This window comes from Rhododendron vialii, chromosome 11a (assembly GCF_030253575.1).
Source record: "Rhododendron vialii isolate Sample 1 chromosome 11a, ASM3025357v1".
NCBI lineage: Eukaryota > Viridiplantae > Streptophyta > Magnoliopsida > Ericales > Ericaceae > Rhododendron > Rhododendron vialii.
In genome coordinates, this window is record NC_080567.1 from 25673522 (window position 1) to 25694861 (window position 21340).

At 35.7% G+C, this 21340-nt stretch overlaps 1 protein-coding gene and 1 non-coding gene across 3 annotated transcripts; one reads left to right on the forward strand and one right to left on the reverse strand.

The window, feature by feature from the left end:
- The first annotated feature begins 12394 nt into the window (after nt 1-12394).
- Nucleotides 12395-21297, forward strand: LOC131306541 (carboxypeptidase SOL1). 2 transcript variants are annotated; one of them, XM_058332841.1, is made up of 15 exons: nt 12395-12591; nt 13390-13456; nt 13569-13664; nt 13867-13897; nt 14012-14068; nt 14356-14451; nt 15092-15214; nt 15780-15884; nt 17444-17490; nt 18130-18255; nt 18367-18469; nt 18683-18745; nt 20192-20275; nt 20625-20688; nt 20903-21297. In XM_058332841.1, exons 1-15 carry the CDS (start codon nt 12492-12494, stop codon nt 21220-21222), a joined length of 1482 nt encoding a protein of 493 aa, XP_058188824.1. In that variant the 5' UTR covers nt 12395-12491; the 3' UTR covers nt 21223-21297. The 2 variants fall into 2 exon arrangements, with proteins under 2 accessions (XP_058188824.1, XP_058188825.1); XM_058332842.1 differs by having other exon boundaries at nt 12545-12591; nt 13549-13664.
- Nucleotides 16259-16363, reverse strand: LOC131309089 (small nucleolar RNA snoR100). The gene has a single exon (XR_009194757.1). It is a non-coding gene; the product is annotated as a small nucleolar RNA snoR100 (small nucleolar RNA).
- Nucleotides 21298-21340: the final 43 nt, after the last annotated feature.

Below are 21340 nucleotides of genomic sequence, written 5' to 3' on the forward strand. Positions count from 1 at the left end.
CAGTGATTTTTTTCAATAAAGAATAATAATAAAAACTTTCAACTCTTACGTATTACCAAAATGGATTAAATTACCAATTCTTTCGATCAAAACGGATTAAATTACCAAAATCCTGACTTTGGCAAATTATAGATTGCCCCTTTACTTTCGAAATTTTTTGACTTATCCCCAATCGAATAACAAATTACTCCCTTGTCATGATGTAAGAGCTAGAAAATTTGAAAAATATGTCTAGCATCATCAAGTTTTAACTACAATGGATCACGCTGTCCCTTCATAGCTTGTGAAATGCTACAGAGATGGAAAAATAGCCTTTTACAGGGTGAAAAATACAGTTTGGTTTTGTAATTAGAATTTAAAGATTTCAGCAAGATTTCGTCAAGCTTCCTTGCAGCTACATCGGGATAAATGAGTAATCTATTATGAGATAAGAGATATTTTGTAATTTCTCAAAAGTGAGAAGAAATTTGTAATTTTTAAAAACCTCAAAGGTAGTCTTGGTATTTATCCTAATAGTTATTACTATACCTCTATTTCTTACTCTTGCCATAACCATTTTGGCCAAAAACGATAAATTTGTTATTTTTAGAATAAAAAATTAAGAATTGAGAACTTTTTATTATTTACATTTTATTATTGAAAAGCTTGAGTTTGTTAATGTAAGCGACTTTTAGCTAATTTCATCACAAGTTTGGTTGAATAGTTGGTGTTTGGGATGTCAGGGAGATGAACATGGAACCTACAAAATATTTATTGTCTTTCCTCATACGTGAATGGAATTTTTGTCACTATGAAAAACCTCAGGGGTGTCAGCGAAATTTATCCTTTAATTTTAACGTGTCAAATCACGGGGGGGAAAAGGAAAGGCACCCAAAGCAGGTGAATTTCCAATTTTAACCTCGACTCATGGCCTCAACCGGTGCTATCTGACTTGTCCTAGATATTTTGGCCAGAGTTTTGGTGGGGAGCTACTGAGGAGTATGTGCACATGGGGTTTTAGGTAAACAGCAAGTCTGACTACACATAGAAAAAGTGCACAGATTGTGAACAAATTTTATTGTGGGACCCACCATGGATCTCACACAAATGATTCAAATCGTTCATTAAATGTAAAAAAAATTTGCAAAAATCTTCTCAAAAATTCAGCTCAATCCAATACCTATAAGTATTTGATCCAATCATTTAACTTTTCATTATCCGAAAATCTAAATGAAAAATTAGATGATTAGATCGAGCACCTATAGATATCGGATTGAGCTACTTTTTTTGGAGATCATTGTAAAAATATTTTACATTTAATGAACAGCTAGAATCATTTGTGTGAGATCCATGATGGACCTCACAACAAAATCTATATACAATCAGTGCACAATTATCTAAGTCGTTAGCAGCGTTCTAAGTTAAATATAGTACTTCTATTGAACACGTTAGGCGTCATCTCACCTCACCTAACTTAATGTTGGCCTTATTTTTTTATCAGAAATCCTATATGTACCGACAAAAAATTGTAGAAAAATCGTACCGACGGCCGCGCGCAGCCGTCTCTGGCCACTGGACGGCCGATCCGAGCCGTCCAAAAATTTTAAAAAAAAAAACCGAGAGGCTTAACGCGGTAATCAACGGCATCCGATGTGTGTAGGATACTTGATCTAAACACCCTATTTTTCATGTATATATGTATATAGGCCGGAAACGGCCGCACGCGGCTGTTAGTATACCGTTGGTATGGAATGGTCGGTGCAAATAGCACCACTCTTTTTTTATTTTGTCACATAACATCAACCAATCGACAAAGGAATAGCTGATAATTGGTTCGTCAACTTATAATTTGCTTACCGTCACCCGATGCGTGTGCAAAAATTTCGGAATCCATTCTCATTGGCGAACATATATAAACGAAACCGAATCATGAATATATTGAAAGTGGGGACACGAAACCCTGTAGTACGGGGATACACAGGCGTTAATACTTGACGGGAGAATGAGTAAATGATAATTATATTTTGAACAGTTGTATCCTGGGTTAGTCTTTCAACACAATGAGATGTTTTCTAATGTCAACCTAACAGTTTGTAAAATTAAATTGATCACTAATGAAATCTTTTTTGATATTAAATAGCGTGACTTAACTCCATAAAAAGATGAGGTATTCGTCAATTTTGGGAGTTCAAATATTATAAATAACATAGATATGCTCGAATTTAGGGGGCAAGCAAATAAGTTAGTTTAACTGAACTATTGTGTGTGTATATATATATTTCGAAGAAGTCTTGATATTAATTTTGGAGACTCAAAATATAATTTCTAAAATAGATCTAAATAGAGTATGATTGGAGAGATTCATTAATTCCTTAAGTTATACTTATATAGAGCGCTTGGATAGAGACGCTCTTGTGCTCTTTGTAGTCATCATTAGTTTTTTTTTTTCCTATATCTATTTTTAAGGACAAAAGAGAATCCAACCTTTTCGTAAAGCAATTCACTAAACGACAATGAAATAGTACTATATCCTATTGACAAAGCGATCAAAACCTTCAACCGAACACGACTTTGAATCCCATTCATAGACTAACGCATCTCTTAAAGTTGTTTCTAGCTTCGGATTAACATCGCAACCAACATGCGGTCTCATCGGAACAACATTAGAAGCTCATATTTGACAACATATACTTGACATGGCCGACCAAATTAATACTAGTACTACGTATCAGTCAAAAAGGAAACGATTTCAATTTAAGCGCCGCCCAAAGTGGAATGTTTTAATATTCGTTAAATATGGTAATGAAGGCCAATAATGCACTAGCCACTAAGCCCTGTTTTACTCAGAAAAGGATGTTGAAGAAGATTAATCATGGACTTCCAAAACATTATTAGTAAAAAAATCTGCGGTAGTGCTCGTAACCTTCATAGTGGGTTGACAGAGAGAAAAAATCAACTTACGATCGCGACTCGTGAGTTGTTTAACCCAAAAAAACTTACAATTGTGAGTTTAATTTCGTCTGTCTATCTTATAAATAGATACTGCATGCTTTTTTAAATTTGTGATTGATAAAAATAAAAAAAAAATTGAATATGTACGTCCCCTTGATGCGGTGGACTCTACTATTTCTGTCGATTACGGATGAAAATAATGTTTACTTGCTTACGAACCTAGAAAATTGTTAATTTGCGGACATGCTGGTTGACTTTAATAAAATTGAGGTATAAAATATACTAAATATGCACATAAATTATTGATTATTGGTTGACTAATTTTAGTGTGCAACCACTTCATCCCACAAAGATAAAGGAAATGAAGTCAACTTTTTCAGCGGGGGGGAAACACGCTTTGCTACTTTGATTAGTCACGAAGTTGATGATAGGGTTGGTTAGGATGGAGCTTAATTAATTAAGGCGAACTTAAACACATGGGGGGCCTTTTTATATGCATACATTTCACCGGTAAAATATAATTATTAAAAAGAAAAAGTCAATTTTCACACAGCAATGTTATTCATTAGCATTCAACGAGATAATATTCTTAAATTATGTAAAATTGTAAAGATTGATGGCAATTAAAGATCACTCTGCTTGCATTTTTAGCACCAAAAAAAAAAAATTACGTTATCAATTTTCTCTTATTTGAGATGTTCATCTGAATGAATGAATTTATTCACCTAAATTTATACTTCCTCCGTCTGGATTTAATAGTCATTTTTGAAAGTTCGTGTCATTTTTCAATCGATTATATTTTCTAATTTATAATGTTTTATGTAATTTTGAAAACATTGTCTTATAGAACTAATTAAAATCTATCAAATAAGATCCATATTGGATATAAAATTCATTATCAATTTAAAAATATAACTCATTTTTTATCCGGTTAGAATTGAACAAGTGGCTATTAAATCCAGATGAAGAGAGTATTTAATAACTACTGGACAGCTTTTGGGGGTCCTTGTCGGCTTCCTGAAACAAAAAGTGAGTTTGAGAAATCAAACTCTTGTACAAGCCAAAGACAATCCTCGAGTAGAGCTTAGAGTCGTCCGGGGTTTGTGCGAACATAGACAAGCTATCCCTTTCCCTTTACAAAAAAGAAAAAGAAAAAAAGACAAGCGATCCCTTCCCTTTCAAAGAGAAAAAAAAAAATACAAGCTATTCTCTTTGCAAAGTAAAAAATATGTGAACCAAAAAGGATTGAGCGGTAAAGGTTTTTAAGGGGGTTTTCTTTTGAGTAATAAATTGAGATATATCAATTTTTTTTTTAAAGTACGAGATATATAGGCAGAGATATGATAGTATAGTATAAGGCGGAGAAAAAATTATTGAAAACCGTATGAACAAAACCTAATCGTATGACCGTGAATCATTGAATAAACACGCGATTATGTTAGAATTCCGGGTACATCTATTTTTTTTTCTCTTCAACGATGGACAGTGACCTTTTCTCCAATCGCCGTTCAGCTATAAATAATGCACAACGGAACTACAGTATATGCCTAACTAATTATTTAACCCCCATCTTACAACTTTTCTTTCACACCATTGCGCCCCCCCCCCCCCCGATTTCCATTCTATGCTGTTGCGTTCTAATTCTTCGTACTCCTAAAACTATATGACACTAGAAGATTCATTCAGGAGTGGACCGTGGGCCATGCTTTAATTTCCACGATTAGAAGTCTTCTACTGTTATTCTCACCTCAATTTGGATCAATCTTCATCTTTTCACCTTCAAAATTTTACCTAGCCTCCACAATATCACTGTAACCACTACAATCCATCGCCACCACCACTTTACATCATTTGTCCATCCACACCATGTAAAGAAAAACACCATACCATATAGGGGAGTGAACGGAACGGGCGGGTCGGGTTTGACCCCGATCTCGCCCCGACCATGTCGGGTAACAATATTTTAGGTCCAAAACCGAACCAAACAGGTGGTAAAAACCGTCTGTGAGCCCGATTCTTCACGTCGGTAGGGTCCGACCCCATGGGTAAGGAATGCATCAACCTGAACCGAAAATTGATTTTTAACAGAAAGTGAACCCACACCCTTCCGAACCACATGTTCGACCCCGCCTGAGACCCTTCGGGCGGGACCGGGTTGGTCGGGTTGCGGGTTTTTTGCACACCCCTAATACCATATGTTATCTCTTTTACTCGACCTCCTCTTTTACACACCTCAAAACAAATTTACAAAATGACTCAACCACGCACCATCATCTCATCGACTATAGGAACACTTCTGTACGTACATATAAAACTATAGTCTATTAGGTGAAATGCAGGGAATAAAATTAAAGATCATAATTGAAAAAAAAAACGAATATCTAGTTGAGAGTAGTTATTTATCATAGATCAATTATATTTGATATAATAGACTTCGGCAGCAATCTAGTTTGAGGCAGTGAGGATAAATGAAAGGAAATGTGGGAGGATGGAATGAAAGAGGTGATTCTCAGTGTAGAACTGAGTTTGAATGTTGTATGTATGAGAAGGCGAGGGACTCGTGTTTTTGTGATACCTTGAATTGAACTATTATGAATTTTTATACATAACAAATAGATGGATCGAAAATGAGATAGTAAATAGAAAGAGAAGAATGGGTTGCAAATATATGCATGTGGGTGTGAGGGAGAGAACACACGGTCATCAATATACGTGTAAGTGGGGGAGTAGTAGTATCGTTTTTATATTGGGTAAAACAGTTTGGATGCATGGACCCGAATTACATAATTTGCATGAGCAAATGTGGGGGGGGGGGGGGGCGCTCAAGCGCGAGTGTAACAATGTCTTCGAAACACGTTCCAAACTACTTAAATCACAGAGCGAAGACTGAGAACACAAACGTAGTACGATAATTGGAGACGCGCAAAGTATTTTAAAGGATTACGTGACTAAGGTCCAGACCGTTTACGCACACATCAACTAATTGTGTAAGGAGCGCGCACCCACCAACCACGTTGACTAACCCTTGGGTCAAGGTAGCATATCAAATTTCACTAAGAAAACACGATAGGGGTGCGAGTTCAATGTCTGTTGATAAAGTGGCGGATTTGTGAAATTTCAGTATTATGGCGGGGTGCCAGTGTTAAATTGCACACAATATACATCTCGTCTCGATCTTGGCAAAGGCCACGTGGCTCAACCTCGTGCTAGGAATATATCTTCTGCTTGGTGTCATTGATCTTTCTAAAATATACCCACTTGCAGCATGCCCTTTGTGGGCCCCACTAATTCATATGCATGTGCTATATCATGTGTATGACCATTATAGGCTAGACATGCTGCATGGCTGCATGCATGGGGCTAACCTACCATGTTAATCTTAATTTTGGATAAACAAAGTAGTACTATTAATGGAAATGATTATACTCCCCCCTACCGTCCCTAGTCTCCTAGATGAGAGTACATGTTATATTTCGGATATTTTAAAAAATTATTTATATTTTTTAATTTATAATGTTAAAAATATTTAATATGAATCTTGTTTGATAATCTCAATTAGTTTTATCAGCCAAAATTTTTGAAATCATAAAAAAGTATAAATTAAAAGATATAAATAAGATAAAAATAACAGGAAAAGTGAAAAGTGAACTCTCATTGAGGAACGAAGGGAGTAACATATTGTCTCCAACTACGTGAAATTATTAAAGTTGTATTTCTTGTGTGAAAAGTGAAATAGAAATAATAAAAGGGTGTACGAAATTCATTTATGTGAACATGCGCGCAACTACTTGTGTTATATAATTCATATGCATGTGCTATATCATCTGTATAACCATTAGGCTAGACATGATTATAACAATTTTTTTTTACGTAGAATTATTAAACTTGATTTTCATGTGTGAAAAGTGAAATAGAAATAATAAAAGGACGTACGAAAATCATTTCTATGAACACGAATGCATAACATGACGTTAGGGAAGTAAATTTGCATCCATGCGAAACCTTGTCTTTCATATGGAATGACCAAGATATCCAATTTATAGTATTGATTAATTCAACAAACAATACTATCTTGTCTTGGAGATTAAATTTAAAGTTCAAAAATTGCATTGAAATTATAAAAATTGGACAACCGTATGTAAACTTATTCAAATTTATAAATTTGTATTAACATTTACTCCATATTTTTTCATCCCAATAGATTAATCTAATGGTTAAGGCCTAAGACTTAGATCTGGTACTTCCTAATTCTTGAGTTCAAAATTTCCCTTAGGCCCCGTTCCGGAACTGAAAATAAGTACTTATTTTTTAAAAAGACAATTTCAAGCTAAAAAATAATATGTTTACGTAAATAATTTTCCTAACCAGATGGATATTATTTGATAGATCTTATCGAGATCTTTTATACGGTGCAAAAAAATAAAAAAAATAATTTTTTATTTACATTATTTTTGAGTTTGAAAATGTTAAATAAGTACTTATTTTTTAAAAAGGTGTTCTGGAACAGGACCTAACTCTTATAGAGCCATGAGCTTCGCTCCAAATTCTATTGAGAACTCAAGAAGAACGATATGATTGATAACCCAAAGATAAGTCGCAGTACTTGTAAGTTGGTATGAACACTCCGGCTTATAACAAAGAAAAGAATATTTATATTTTTTTTGCACTTGAATCCTTAAATTACTAAGCAGTGGGCACTCGTTACCTAAACAATAGGTAAGAATAGACAAAAATTTATGTTCCAAAAAAGCTACCTTTAGCATAAATATTGTTTGACAAGCTGAAAAAATGAAGTTGCATGTTGTATTAGAAGTAGGGCTGTAAACGAATCAAGCAGTTTGCAGTTCAGCTCGGTTCGATTCGTTAAGGTTCGGCTAGGCTTGGCTCCTTTAGTAAATGAGCTGACTGCGAGCTCGAGTTTTCGGCTTATTTACTAAATGAGCTGAGTGAAGTTCGGTTCGTTCGACAAAAACTCAGCTCATTAAGGGAGGCTCGGCTCGATTAAAGAGGTTCGTTTAGCAAATGACTAAACTCGGCTCATTAAGGGCTCGAGTTCAAATTTTTAGCTCGTTTAATAAACGAACCGAGCTCGAGCTCGCCGAAGCTCGTCTCGGCTCGGCTCATTTTACTCTAATTAGGAGTGGATGGAGAATAAAGGTTTGAATTCACCAAGCGTTGAATTCATCTACCTTTAAAATTAATTAGTCTACATAAATATAAAATTGAAAAAGAAGGAGAGATTCGAAATGGAACAATCTAGAATGACTTGCGGATGGTAGAGAATTAAATTATGATAACATAATTGTGTCATTGGAACTTAAGAAAAGATCCCAAATAGGAGTAGAACAATCTGGAATAACAATGGACAAAAAAGTCACAATAAATGATGTGGTGGTCGGCGAAGCACTCACATTATTAGAATTAAAATAAGAGTGCTGCTATTTGCACAGCAAAGGCTGCACAGCAGCCGTGCACAGATCAATTTTGCGCTTGTCTCGGGTCTTGCAAAAATAATCAGAGCCGCTCATTTTGTTCAAAATACTTTGTTTATGGTCCCTGTAAAAAATCACCTCAATCCGATATCTGGAAGAGTGTTTACGAATCATCTAACTTTGCTTCAGAATTTAGCCTAAATTCTGAAGCAAAGTTAGATGATTCGTAAACACTCTTCCAGATATCGGATTGAGGTGATTTTTTACAGGGACCATAAACAAATTATTTTGAACAAAATGAGCGGCTCCAATCATCTTTGCAAAATCCGAGACGCGTGCAAAACTGATTTGTGCACGGCTGCTGTGCAAGCAGACTTTCTGTTAAAATAACAATTACGATAAGCCACGCGTCGGTGCCAACTGCCAACAAGCGGAATGTACTAAACTTTTGTTATGTAATGCATTATTGACCCAAGTATTTTGACAAATAATTATTTTTTAGCAAAAAAAAAAAATCACTTTTTGGCATAAAAAGTGGCTATTTTTCAAAATACAAAGGTAAAGGTAAAAAAAATTACATTTTTGATTTCTCTCGTCGAGACGAATCAATAACTCACAAAAGTTTGATGCAAAACTAACAAATGCGAAAAAAAAATCAAATAAGGATAAAGCTCCCAGATTTAAGTTAAGTTTAAGTCAACTTCATAAGAACGTAGCCTGATTATGCTGTGAGCATGTGAGTAGTAATTCAGGCCCGCTTCAATTTCTCAAATAAGCACTTAAAAAATAAAATTTTATTTTCAAGCTTAAAAATAATGGACTTACGAAAATAAAATTTTAATTTTGTTTGCAGGATTTGATAAATCTCGATCAAATAAGATTCATATTGTATATTTTTTTATTTCAATAAGTGTGGTACCCATGTTGAGAAGTCCCACATTTGGCAACAAAGGAAAGTTGAAATAGTATATAAAGTGATTCCGACCAGCTACTGTATAACTTGAGATTAACTTTTTGAGCTATGTGGTTAGATGAATGGTTAGCAGGTCAGTTGACACAGATCGTTACAGTAAGCCTATTATTTTTAAACTTAAAAATTACAAATAAATAAGGGGGTTAAACACACTCTTAATGTTTTTCAACTATCACGTGGTATGCCTAATATTTACGTACCGATTAGTTATGCGATAGATATATCCATCATTTACTTTTATTTGGGGGTGAAACAAGAAGTAATCTACATTGTGATGATGACCTTTTATTTGTGGGGAGTATCAAATTAATAATGCCACATAATACTTTGAGAGTACCCAAATCCAATAAGTATAATTCACGGATTTTATTTAGATCCCGTTCGTTTTGGAGTTTTGGATTTTGGATTCTAATCATTAATCCTATTTCTCTTCAATATTTACTCTCATTTTTCTTTCTATTTCTTTCTAATCATTACCTCTATTTCTAATCATTACTCTATTTCTCTATTTCTAATCATTACTCTATTTCTCTTTACATTCATTACCTACAAATCTAAATCTAAAATTCCAAAACGAACAGGGTCTTAACTTTTCTCAACAACCAACCAATAACAAAAATGCTAGGGATACAATTACCAGCCACAACTGCTTACGTGGTACATCATGATCGGTGGTTGCAAAGTAATTTTAAAGTAATTTTTCTCTCATTACCAATCATGCGATGCTCATGTAGGTCGGGTGAGGGTGTGATTGGGTTGTGACGGATAGTTGTGCGCCTAGCATTATTGGGTTGCCGAACACTTGTGATCATGTTTGAGTGGGGAACTGTGGGACGTAAGAGCCATTAGGCAAGTTGTGTGGGCCATTGAAAATGGACATACCGACGTGGAAGGGCCCATGAGAGCCAATCACAGAGGTTTGACAAGCTTTTGGACGGCGAAGCGGATAAGCAACGTGCACCGTCTGACTCGACTTCCACTTTGACAGCCGGTTGACTGGGTTATGGGTTATTTAGGAGTCGACCCGGATTATTATATAATTTCACGATTATTTAGGTCTTGCTTGGTATACTATTTTATTAGCTTGTTTGCTTAATAAGATAGCATACCAAATGAGCCCTCAACGAGTTTTCCTCCCTTCGGATTCTCGAAATGGGAGCTAATTACATAAGCAATTGATCAGAGCTAAGACAAGGTTGCGATTTCGTAGGACTTGCTTCAATATCAACGAATAGCAAACACATTATTGTCTCCCAATGTAAAATGGCAATCGGCAATCGCTCTCCCTCTTTCTCTCACTTCGGAATCTTGGACCACGAAGACTCTCGATTGTTTTTCGGATTGAGTGCTTTGTTGTTCCCTTGTTTGGGTATAAATGTACTCCCTCCGTCCCTTTTTAAGTGTCCTGCTTCGTAATTCCAACTTATTAAAAAGACATCATCATTATACATTTCACATCAACTTTTTCCTCCACTTTCCCTACTTACCCATCATCATTACACTTTTACTCACTTACTTTTTAAAAAGAAATCTACTTTTAGGGATAAAATAGACAATACACCAACTTTTACCCACTAACTTTACAAAATGGATACTTATTAAGGGACAGCCCAAAATGGAATACTGGACTCTAAAAAAGGGACGGAGGGAGTATTTATTTTTCTAAAATCAGCTTAATGGACTGATAATAATAGGTGTGATAATGTGTATTAAAGGGTGTAAAAAATAAACAGAAATACATATTTTCTTTCATTCTAATGTGCTTATCGTCAGCTCAATGGACTGATAATAGCAAGACCGAAATAAAAAACCGCGAAAACCTCTGGCACTACATTTTCCCAATTGCCCCTACTGAAAATCATTGTTGGGCCCGTTCCAGAAACCTTATTATATTATAAGTACTTATTGTGGAACTTCTCAAAGAAAAATAAGAAGATTTGTTCCACAAACTAAAAAATAAGTATTTATTTCACATTTTCAAACTAAAAAATAATGTAAATGAAAATTAATTTTTAAATTTTTTTTACACCGTATTAAAGATCTCAATGAGATCTATCAAATAATATTTATATTGATAGAAAATTTATTTTCGTAAGCATATAATTTTTGAGCTTGAAATTGCATTTTTAAAAAATAAGTACTTATTTCTTTTTTTGGAACATTGCTTATTATTAGACAAAAAATAAGTGCTCATCTGAGCAGCTTATTTTGGTTGGACCTCAAGTAACTCAAGCTTTTTGTAGCTAGACCGTTTTCTAAAATGGAAAGCTGAAAGTGTCTTTTTGCAAATTTGGATCCACGATTACTCGTGCAAACTCTCCGGAGGGATGGAATTGCTCCAATATTCCTTCTTCTTCATTTTTTTTTTTTTTTTGGGTTTTCGTTTTTGCGTGGGTGATAGCACAACCATTGTTACTCATCAAATACCGTATTTTCTAAACTTCTAGGTCTAAGACGAGTCCTGCTACGGAAACCGACAAAGGCACCAATGGTCACGTGGGGCCCATTTCGTACCCCGCATAGATGATTCGAGCCATTCAATAATTTAAAAAAAAATTGAGTGGGCTTCGCGAAAAACCAGCTCAATCCAATATGTGTACTGAAATTTGAATGAAAAGATAGAAGATTGGATCAATCACTTACACATATCTGATTGAGCTGATTTTTTATATGACCATTCATTCTTTTTAAAAAATTATTGAATGACTTGGATTATCTGTGCGGGCCTAACGTGGGCCTCTGTGGCTGTCGGTCTCCCATGTTAGTTTACTTACTTTTTCGGTCTAAAACCAAGACGACTAAACTTATTAAAGGGAAAACAATTGCCTAAGTGAGTTGGTACGTGAAATTATCCTCTTTGCCCTCGTTCAAAACTTATCAAAGAGAAAAAACACAACCCACTCCAATTTTTTTGGGCCAAATCAAAATCTAACCCAAGCTAGATATATGTAATTGGGCCGGACGTGGTCTTGACGTGGGCAATTTGGGCCTCTTGACTATCCAATGCCATTGCGGCAAACATAATGCTCAGAGGCCATTTCCGTCATTCCACCTTTTCTCTTCTTCACGCCAATCACCACTCTCTCTCTCTCTCTCTACCCATCGTTCAACGTTCTTTAACGATCTGAAGCAGAGTAAAACAACAAAGAACAAAAATGAAACTCATACTCTCTCTCCTCTTTCTCTCTCTAAGATTCCCCTCCTTCTTCCACCCCGCCGAGGCCAGAGGCGGCGAACGGACGTCCAGCATCTCAGGTCCTCTTCTGCTCCTCTTCTGGTCCTTCATGTTTCTTCCTCTCTCTTGTTTTGGTTGCTCACGAAACGGTTAAATTTTCAACTTGCAGCTCAGAAAATTTACGTCTGTGGATTTCTGTATTATTTTCTTTTTGTTGCAAGGTATTGTTGTCTTAATAATGAGGGCATTGAGGGTAGCTAAGCCAAACAGTGGAATTAGCTCAATGAAGTGGAGGATTTTGTTTGTAGTCAACTAAGATAGCGATATCAGTTCAAAAAAACTAAGATAGCGATATTAAGAACATATATTTTTTTGAATTGTTGGTGTACATTTTCCTCGGAAAATAAAAGAATTAATGAATCTGGACCTGGTTTTCTGAAGACCGGGTTGACTTTTTTTGGTTTGATGCGGGAATTGTACTTTAGGCTCCGTTTGGATGGATGCGAATTGCAGTTAAAGGCATTTTGACGTTAACCTTTTAATTTAAAAGGCTAGCTATAGGGGCTTGTCAAACTAGAGAGGAACAAGTGGGAAAATATTAATTTTTGTATAATTGCAATACTTAACCTTTTATAACTACAATCCTTAACATTAAGAATTCCAAATGACTCTTACTAAGTAGTTATTTGAAATGTATCTAGCGCAAAAGACGAAGAAAAACCCTTCTTGATACAGCTCTCAAACTCAATTTGAAGGCCCTTCGCAAATTGTTAAATATGCATTTGAGCTACTCTCCTTATAGTGAAATCAATTCCCTCTGTACTTTCGCCGGTTGATTTGGTTAACTTTGTTTGTCTCAATTGCCTTGTGTATTATAGGTTTCATGGTTGATAATAATGCAATTCGAGGGAGGCACTTGTTTCAGGAAAACCACTTTCAGAAACTGTAATCTTTGAACTTTTCCACATTCACTCATAGTCAATTGCTTCACACCTTTTGTTGATTTTTAAATTGACATTTAGTTCTGAACAATGCAGTCGATTTTGTGTTGGTGCAGAGATAATTTAGCTCATGGGTATATGACTAATTCTGATCTCGAGAATGCCATCAAGGCATTTGGTAATAGATGTCCTAGCATATCCAGGATATACAGGTGATTGACATATTTAGGTCAAAGAATTTTTTCGATGCAGGTGTGTGAGTAGTGAACTAGGCCAGAGTACTTAGAACTGCTAGTCTTGTTGGATTATTTATGTATCTTAGTCCTCGGTTACAGTTTTGACTAAATTCGGAATGCATCTGTCTGACTTGTTCTTTGTTTCTCTCTTTGAGGGATTTTTGGATTGTGCATTCAGTATTGGAAAGAGTGTCAAAGGAGTTCCATTGGTAATATTTTCTCTAAAGCCTGTTCATTACTTAGTGTAACCTTTATCTTCGCTTCTTTATTTGTAATATATTGCCTCACGCTGCTCAATGGGCTTTTGTTTTGTTGAATAATAGTGGGTGATGGAAATTTCCGACAATCCTGGCAAGGAAGAGGCTGAACCTGCTTTCAAGGTAGATGATCTTTGCATTCGGTATTTGAAAAATGTTTGAGATTGCTGAAGATACAAATACCAAGTGGGCATTTGTATATGTCATCCATTGATTGCCCAAAGTGGAACAGGCATGTCATTGAGATTGCGGTTTGTCTTTCTGCAAGTTCCACCACTTGAAAAGGACTATTGGCTTTTACTAGCGTCTTGTGTAAATGCTGCTATTGTGAACAATTGTCTTTTGAGGGAAGCATACATGGTATGATTATTCTCCTGTGAATGATTTGCTAGATAACATGGGTTATGCAGTTTATTGGAAATGTGCATGGGGATGAACCTGTAGGTCGCGAGCTTCTGTTGCTTCTAGCTAACTGGTTATGCGATAATTATATGAAGGATCCCTTGGTAAGTTTCTTCGCTTTTCGTTGTCCATAATTCGTTTTTCTAGCTTTTTTTTGTCTTCGTCTGTGTCATACAGTATTCATTTGTTTGTTTCTTTACCATGTTGTTTGCATCTATAGCATCTTCAGAAGCTACAAAGTTGAGTCATTGACTCATTCACATGTGCATATCTTGAGCAAGTTAACTAAAACTTTTCATTTTCTTCAGGTGCTGATTTTTGGTGTCTTATGTCTAGAAAAATGATACACTTTTTTTTTTGATCCGCAATGATACACACTTTGCCACTACTACTACTACTGCTACTACTACTACTACTACAACTTTGTGGTTGTTCCTCAACACTTCAGAGTTCAGATCTTTCAAGGACGTGTGTGGATGATTCATCATGTTTTTTTTTTCATTTGATCGTCTATTCATCATGTTATTTTACTATCGTCTTACCAAAAATTTCTTGCATGATCTACACAATTTACTTATCATTTTTACCCAAGGGATTCTTCTTTTTGATTGAGTATAGTCATGGGCCAACCTTTGTCTCATATTCTCCAGCTTGGGTGGATAACTACTAATATAACTCTGTCATCCATTATACTCTGTCATTTGACCTTTTAAGTTACACTGATATGGGAATCTGCCATTACAGGCAACACTGATAGTTAATAACGTTCACCTACATATACTTCCATCAATGAATCCTGATGGGTTTTTGTTGAGGCAGCGTGGTAATGCAAACAACATTGATCTAAACCGTGATTTTCCTGACCAGGTATTTTATTTTTGGGATTGGTTTCATATGTGAACATGGTTACTTAGTTCAATCCACTGAGAGAGGACATTTTGGGAATCATTTTTTTTCTAATTTGGTAGTTCTTTTGTACTCAAAAGAATTTACCTTTTGAATTTGGAGGATGCATTGAATTCACTGGAACATCGTTGGAGAATAAAATCCAAAAAAGCTACACTAGGATGAGTATGTTAGCCAAAGATTTTCTGTTTTCCACTCTTGTCATCATAAGGCCAATATCTACTTCACATGCAAACACAAAAATTTAGAAGAGACTGAGATACCCACAGGTTTCTTGAAGTTGCTACACTTTTCTTTGTCTGGTTTTGCCTACTGATTACTGACAAGTGACCCTGGAAAAGTTTAGATTCAAAGTGACAATTTTAACTTCATTAGACCTGGGAAAATATTCTTAAATATTGCTGTTCTTTTCTAGATTTGTTTCTTATTTTCCCCTCTTTGGATGAGATTCTATTTTGATTTTTCGTTTTCCTGCTTTGATTGGAAATTGATGGTAAGACTCTTTGACTGGCATGAAACGGGATAGTTCTTTTCTATCAATGATGATGTGGGTGCACGACAACCAGAGACAAAAGCAATTATGAGTTGGTTGAAAGAGATACAATTCACAGCTTCCGCCAGTCTACATGGGGTAATATTTCTCTTCCATTGTATTTTACTTATGCCATATGTCAACATTTGGGGTTATTCCACCTATGAGTTCTTTCCTAATATGGATGTCTATATACAACATAATAACCCTATGAGTTCTTTCCTAATATGGATGTCTATGAGTTCTTTCCTAATATGGATGTCTATATACAACATAATAACCCTATGAGTTCTTTCCTAATATGGATGTCTATATACACCAATAACAGAACCCAAGTAATCCCCAGTCGATGGGGTAGAGGCGGGAGGACTGTAGACACCTTTGGCAATATATGCATGAAGTGGCTGCTCACAAAAAGTTTTACCATTGAAATAGCGGCCCCTCTACCTCCAAAATTCAAAGAACTATAGGGACGTTATGCTATGGAACCATGCCCCAAAATCAAAACCGGAAGGCATTAAAAGCAAGCCTATAGACACGATTCATTTTTTGTGCTTATTACCTTGCTTCCTTCAATCAAAATCCAAGCATCAGTAATGCACCAACATGGATGTTTTTATCTCTAAAAGAATATGGTATCACATGTAATATTGCCTCTTTGGAGAACTTGTTCTTAGACTGATTTGAAGCCTCTTTTATCTATTTCAAAGAGAACTGTTCCCATAACTTTTTCCTACAAATGATATGTTCTTTCATCATGTACTGAGTCATTACCCATGTCGTATCTGTGTGTCCTTGTTGTGCTTCTCAGCTTTTTCGTTAGGCCTTCAACTCAGAGGTTTTCTTAAGCTTTAACATTTACTTAAAACATCTTCATGTGGTCATACCTTTTCTTATGGGTTATACCTCACATGTTCTCCGATTCTTTTTCTTGTTGAATTTCTTATCCATCTCTGACTCTACCAGTCCATAAGCGGTAACATTTAGACTATGCTTCAAACTCTCATGTTTAAGATCCTTTATCGATATATTTCTATGTTTTTGCTTTTCGGCTTAATCCTCTAAGGGATAAGTACTTCTATTCAGAAGAAGTATCAAGGTTTTTTGGGTATGGTATCGAAAATGCTATGCACCACTTTGGTGACTTGCATTTTATAGTTGTCATGGATAAACTTCTACTAATAATGAAATTTTCCCTCGGACAACTGGGAAATAATAACACTCAAGAGTATGAAAGAGGAGGAAGTTTCATTGAAGGCGAAGAATAAAGTAAGACGTTAAGTTGATGGAAGGATAAAGAGGAGTTGTGTCATATTGTTAATTAACTCATAATGTCACAACGTCTTAAACTTGCTGCTTGACAAATTTCATTACCTCTCTTTTAAGATGGAAAAATATCATGATTCTTGGACTAGTTACTGGAACTTCAAGTATTTTTTTTGAATGAATGAGTTCTTCCTTTTGCATCTGCTTATTATTTTCTTTAAATTAGTGACTGGCCAACTGCTCTAAAATGTATTTTTTACCCTGACAATAAACTCTCTTATGAATTCTAATTATGTCTTATAGGAAGTTCAATAAGAATATGACTTCGGATTTAGTCAATACTCTGATAAGTAAGCTGAGGGCGATAAATTAATGTGTGTGCTTGTTCACAGGGAGCACTTGTTGCTAATTATCCATGGGATGGAACTCAGGATAGAAGGTAATATTTTGTTTTGTGATTCATCTTAGAGAATGAGATACTACAGTGTATCAACACTTGATGCTCAGTCCTCTGAGTTTGGTGTTAGTTTTGCTTGTTTCCTGGTATATTCTTAAATAGTGAGCGTAAGAGAATGTTAAAGTAACCATTTCGTTACCAATCTCTAGGCCTTGCTTTTGTGAAAACTTTCAGTTGTCCTCAACTAATTAGTCTGATTGTTTTAATATGATCTGAGCAATCCATGTGTAGTGTTATAAGGGCGGTCTTCAAGCCAAAATGTTTGCTTCAATTTTGGTTAGTTTGATTTTCCAAGAGATGACACGCAGGATTAGGTTTCGCTAAATATAAACTAATATTGGTGTTTTTGTTTTTGCATGCCCTGTCACTGCTAAGGTAATATTGGATACCACACAATATGCTTCTACATTATAAGCAGGACATAGGCAATTCAGATGTCTTCTAGTTGATTGTAGGAATTAGTGAATTACTAGCTGTATGTCTTTGCTTTATGAAGCTGTAAGGTTATGCTTGACATCTTCCGAGCTTGTTGCTATTGCTTTTTGATGGGTCACTGAAGTATGTTTCCGGTTCATACTTATTTTCTACTCATAATTCTCATTCAATCTGGATCAACTTCAGGAAATATTATTACGCCTGTCCTGATGACAAAACATTCAAGTTCTTGGCAAGTGTATACAGTCGCTCTCACCATAACATGTCTCTAAGTGAGGAATTTCAAGGAGGAATTACGAATGGAGCTTCTTGGTATGGCAGTGTAAAATGTAAATCCTTGAATTCATATGCAGAAGAGATGATTTTTATGCAAAAGTTGTGGCTGCTTTGATCGTCCTAGTCACATATTCTCTTCTGCTTCAGGTACCCTATATATGGTGGCATGCAAGATTGGAATTATATACATGGTGGCTGCTTTGAATTGACTTTGGAGATCAGTGATAACAAATGGCCTACTGCCAATGAGGTAAGATCTCAGTTTGGGCTCTTTGCTTTAATAGTCAGTCCTATATGCTGGATTGAAAGTTGGAGGGTACTATGAGTTTTCATACATTAGTTGGAAATTTGCAGAGAATTACTAAAACATACTTGTTGTGAGTTACTTCTTTGTTCTGTTATTTCAAGGCTATGTTTTCATGTTTTCCCCCTCCTTTTATGATGTTTGTATTTGAACATGCAGCTTCCTACTCTCTGGGAACTCAATAAAATGAGCATGCTAAATCTTGTTGCAGTTCTTGTGAAGGTAATTGGTGGATTGCTTTTCTGTGTGTCTTCAGTTTAGAATTTATTGACTAGGTTAAGAAATTTCTTCTTTCAATTTCTTTTTTGTTGTAGACACGGTTTTCTTTGCTCGTGCAAGGTACTAGTTTCTACCCAGAGCAGAAGAAATCAGAACATTGAAACTACAGATTAGGATGGTTCTTCCTTCCTTAAGTAAAAAATTGACCTCCAAATTACACATTAGGAAAATATAATTCAAGTTCCGAACTGGATGATTTGGGAGGCCATTCGAGCCACAATATCCTGATGGTACTGAATTATCTCTGTCTGCTTCATGTATAAATAAAACTTAATTTGAGAAGACTTATAGATTTATACTGTTATGCTAGTTTGGCATATGGGTTTTGAACGTATGTCTGCTATGGAAAAGCTTAACTTTGAGGAATCTACTTTTCAGTGAGTTTTGAGAAATGAAACTAAGCTACTTTGACACTTTTTTTTAGTAAATTAAGGTCTTTTTAAGAAAACAAACCTCGATGCATTCGGCACTAGCCCTTACTGAATCAAATCAACCAGGGACACAGATGGGGAACGAAAAAAAGCAGACACAAGCAGCTCACAAAAGCCAACAGAACTACAGCAGAACCCAGCCAAGAGCAAAGATGAAAATATTCAGGAGGGCTCCCCGTTCAGTAGCAATCAACCTGCTACAATCAGTTTAGGATACTTGATACTTCGAGTCAGTTTTGTGGATTTGAAAGGCATATCTGCCTTTTGTTAAATTGTTAACCACCAACTCATCTAAAAGCTTAAGCTGTTAGTGAGAGGGACAACTTTATTATTTATACCTTCAACACGCCCCCTCACGTGTAGCTAGGCTCTCCTCCATAAGCGGGCTAAATATGTGTAAATATTTTAACATTAGGTAGGCAGTGAGGTTTGAACATAGGATCTATTGCCTACTCTGATACCATATTAGATTGTTAACCACCAACTCATCTAAAAGCTTAAGCTGTTAGAGAGAGGGGCAACTTTATTATTTATACCTTCAACACCTTCGTCCCCATTCAGAAGACTCACAGAGTTGAGATTAACAATTCTGCTGCAGATGACTCGAACTTTGGTGTCCAACTTCCTCATGATAATGATCAGATTAGTTTTTTCTCAGAATTTGTAACATTTACGGCTAGATATGTCATACGTGTAGCAATTTAAGGGTTTGATGGGGAAGGAAGTTATGAAGGTCTGAGAAACGATAAATTTGAAATGCTTGTTCAGAAATTACCAATGGTTGTTGTGCATGGAAAATTATGTTCGAGTAATAAGAACAATCATTGCTACTCTAACCTACGTTCTTATTTTGTGGTCCCATTATGAAAGCAACTGCATAAATCTCAAGTAAGCTATTATGATTTGACATGGGGTTTGAGAACATTCGTTTTCCTTTTTTGAATTTATTTTCACACAGACAGGAGTACATGGACGAATCTTTTCATCAGACTGTGGAAGACCATTGCCTGCCTCTATTGCAGTCAAGAGAATAAATTACACAGTATGTTCACAAAAATACTCTCTCTCTCTCACACACACACACACATTCTAGTCTTATTTTTTTGTGGAGAATTTTAACATGGCTTGCCTTGAAAATTACAAATGGTGCTATGGAATTCACTCGCGCTCACTGGTAGGTTTTGTGGGTTCGGATGTCTTCCCTTGTTTCTTCTGTGCTTGTCTTTTGTACAGGGTTTTCCTACCTGCAACAAATTTGATACAAATGCATAGAAATAAAATTGCTGTCAACACATGCGGGCATACACACATGTGCTCACATGTATGCCTCTTAATCCAATTCCTTCTGTCAGCTAATAGTTACCTGTATCTCCTAAACTCCTATTCAGCAGATTAAAGCTACTGAAGCATTTGCTGATTACCATCGGTTGCTTGCACCAGGAGAGAGATATGACGGTAATTGATTTTACCTTGAGTCCCAACCTTTTCATTTCTAAAATATGGATTCGTCAATTTACACACACCTCTTTGTTTCTAAGCTATGGATTTTTCTATTTACACCTTTTTTCTTTAGAATTTTTTATTGTTTCTTGCTATTATTTGTTTAATTTAACTTATGAAAAACGTTATTTTGTAACTCTAATGTGGATCTACTGATCTTGACTTGTAGTGGTGGCAAAAATGCCTGGTTACAAGTCAAAAAGCACGTCTATCTTGTTGGCAGAAGAAGCCATGACTGTAGATTTTATCCTCGACCCGGTGATCACTCCCATGGGAAGTCTACTGGGAAGCGGATGCGACTTCAGCTGGGACAATAAAAGCAGGCTCCAACTGGTAGAATATTTTCCACGGCTCCACTTGGAAATCTCACTTACTTTAGTAGTTGTGATTTTAGTGTTTCTTTGCTTTTTATTGAGGAGGAGAGCAATACTTAATTATTTGAAACATAGGGAGTCAGTAGGGCCAATACGGTCTAATGTTGCGGTTTGACTTGTTCTGTATGAACACCTTACGAAGGACAATTACAAAAATTTTACACAAAGAGTACACATCATTTCGTCTCCATTTATCGCCTGCTTCCTTGCTATAAGAATTCTACTGTTTGCAT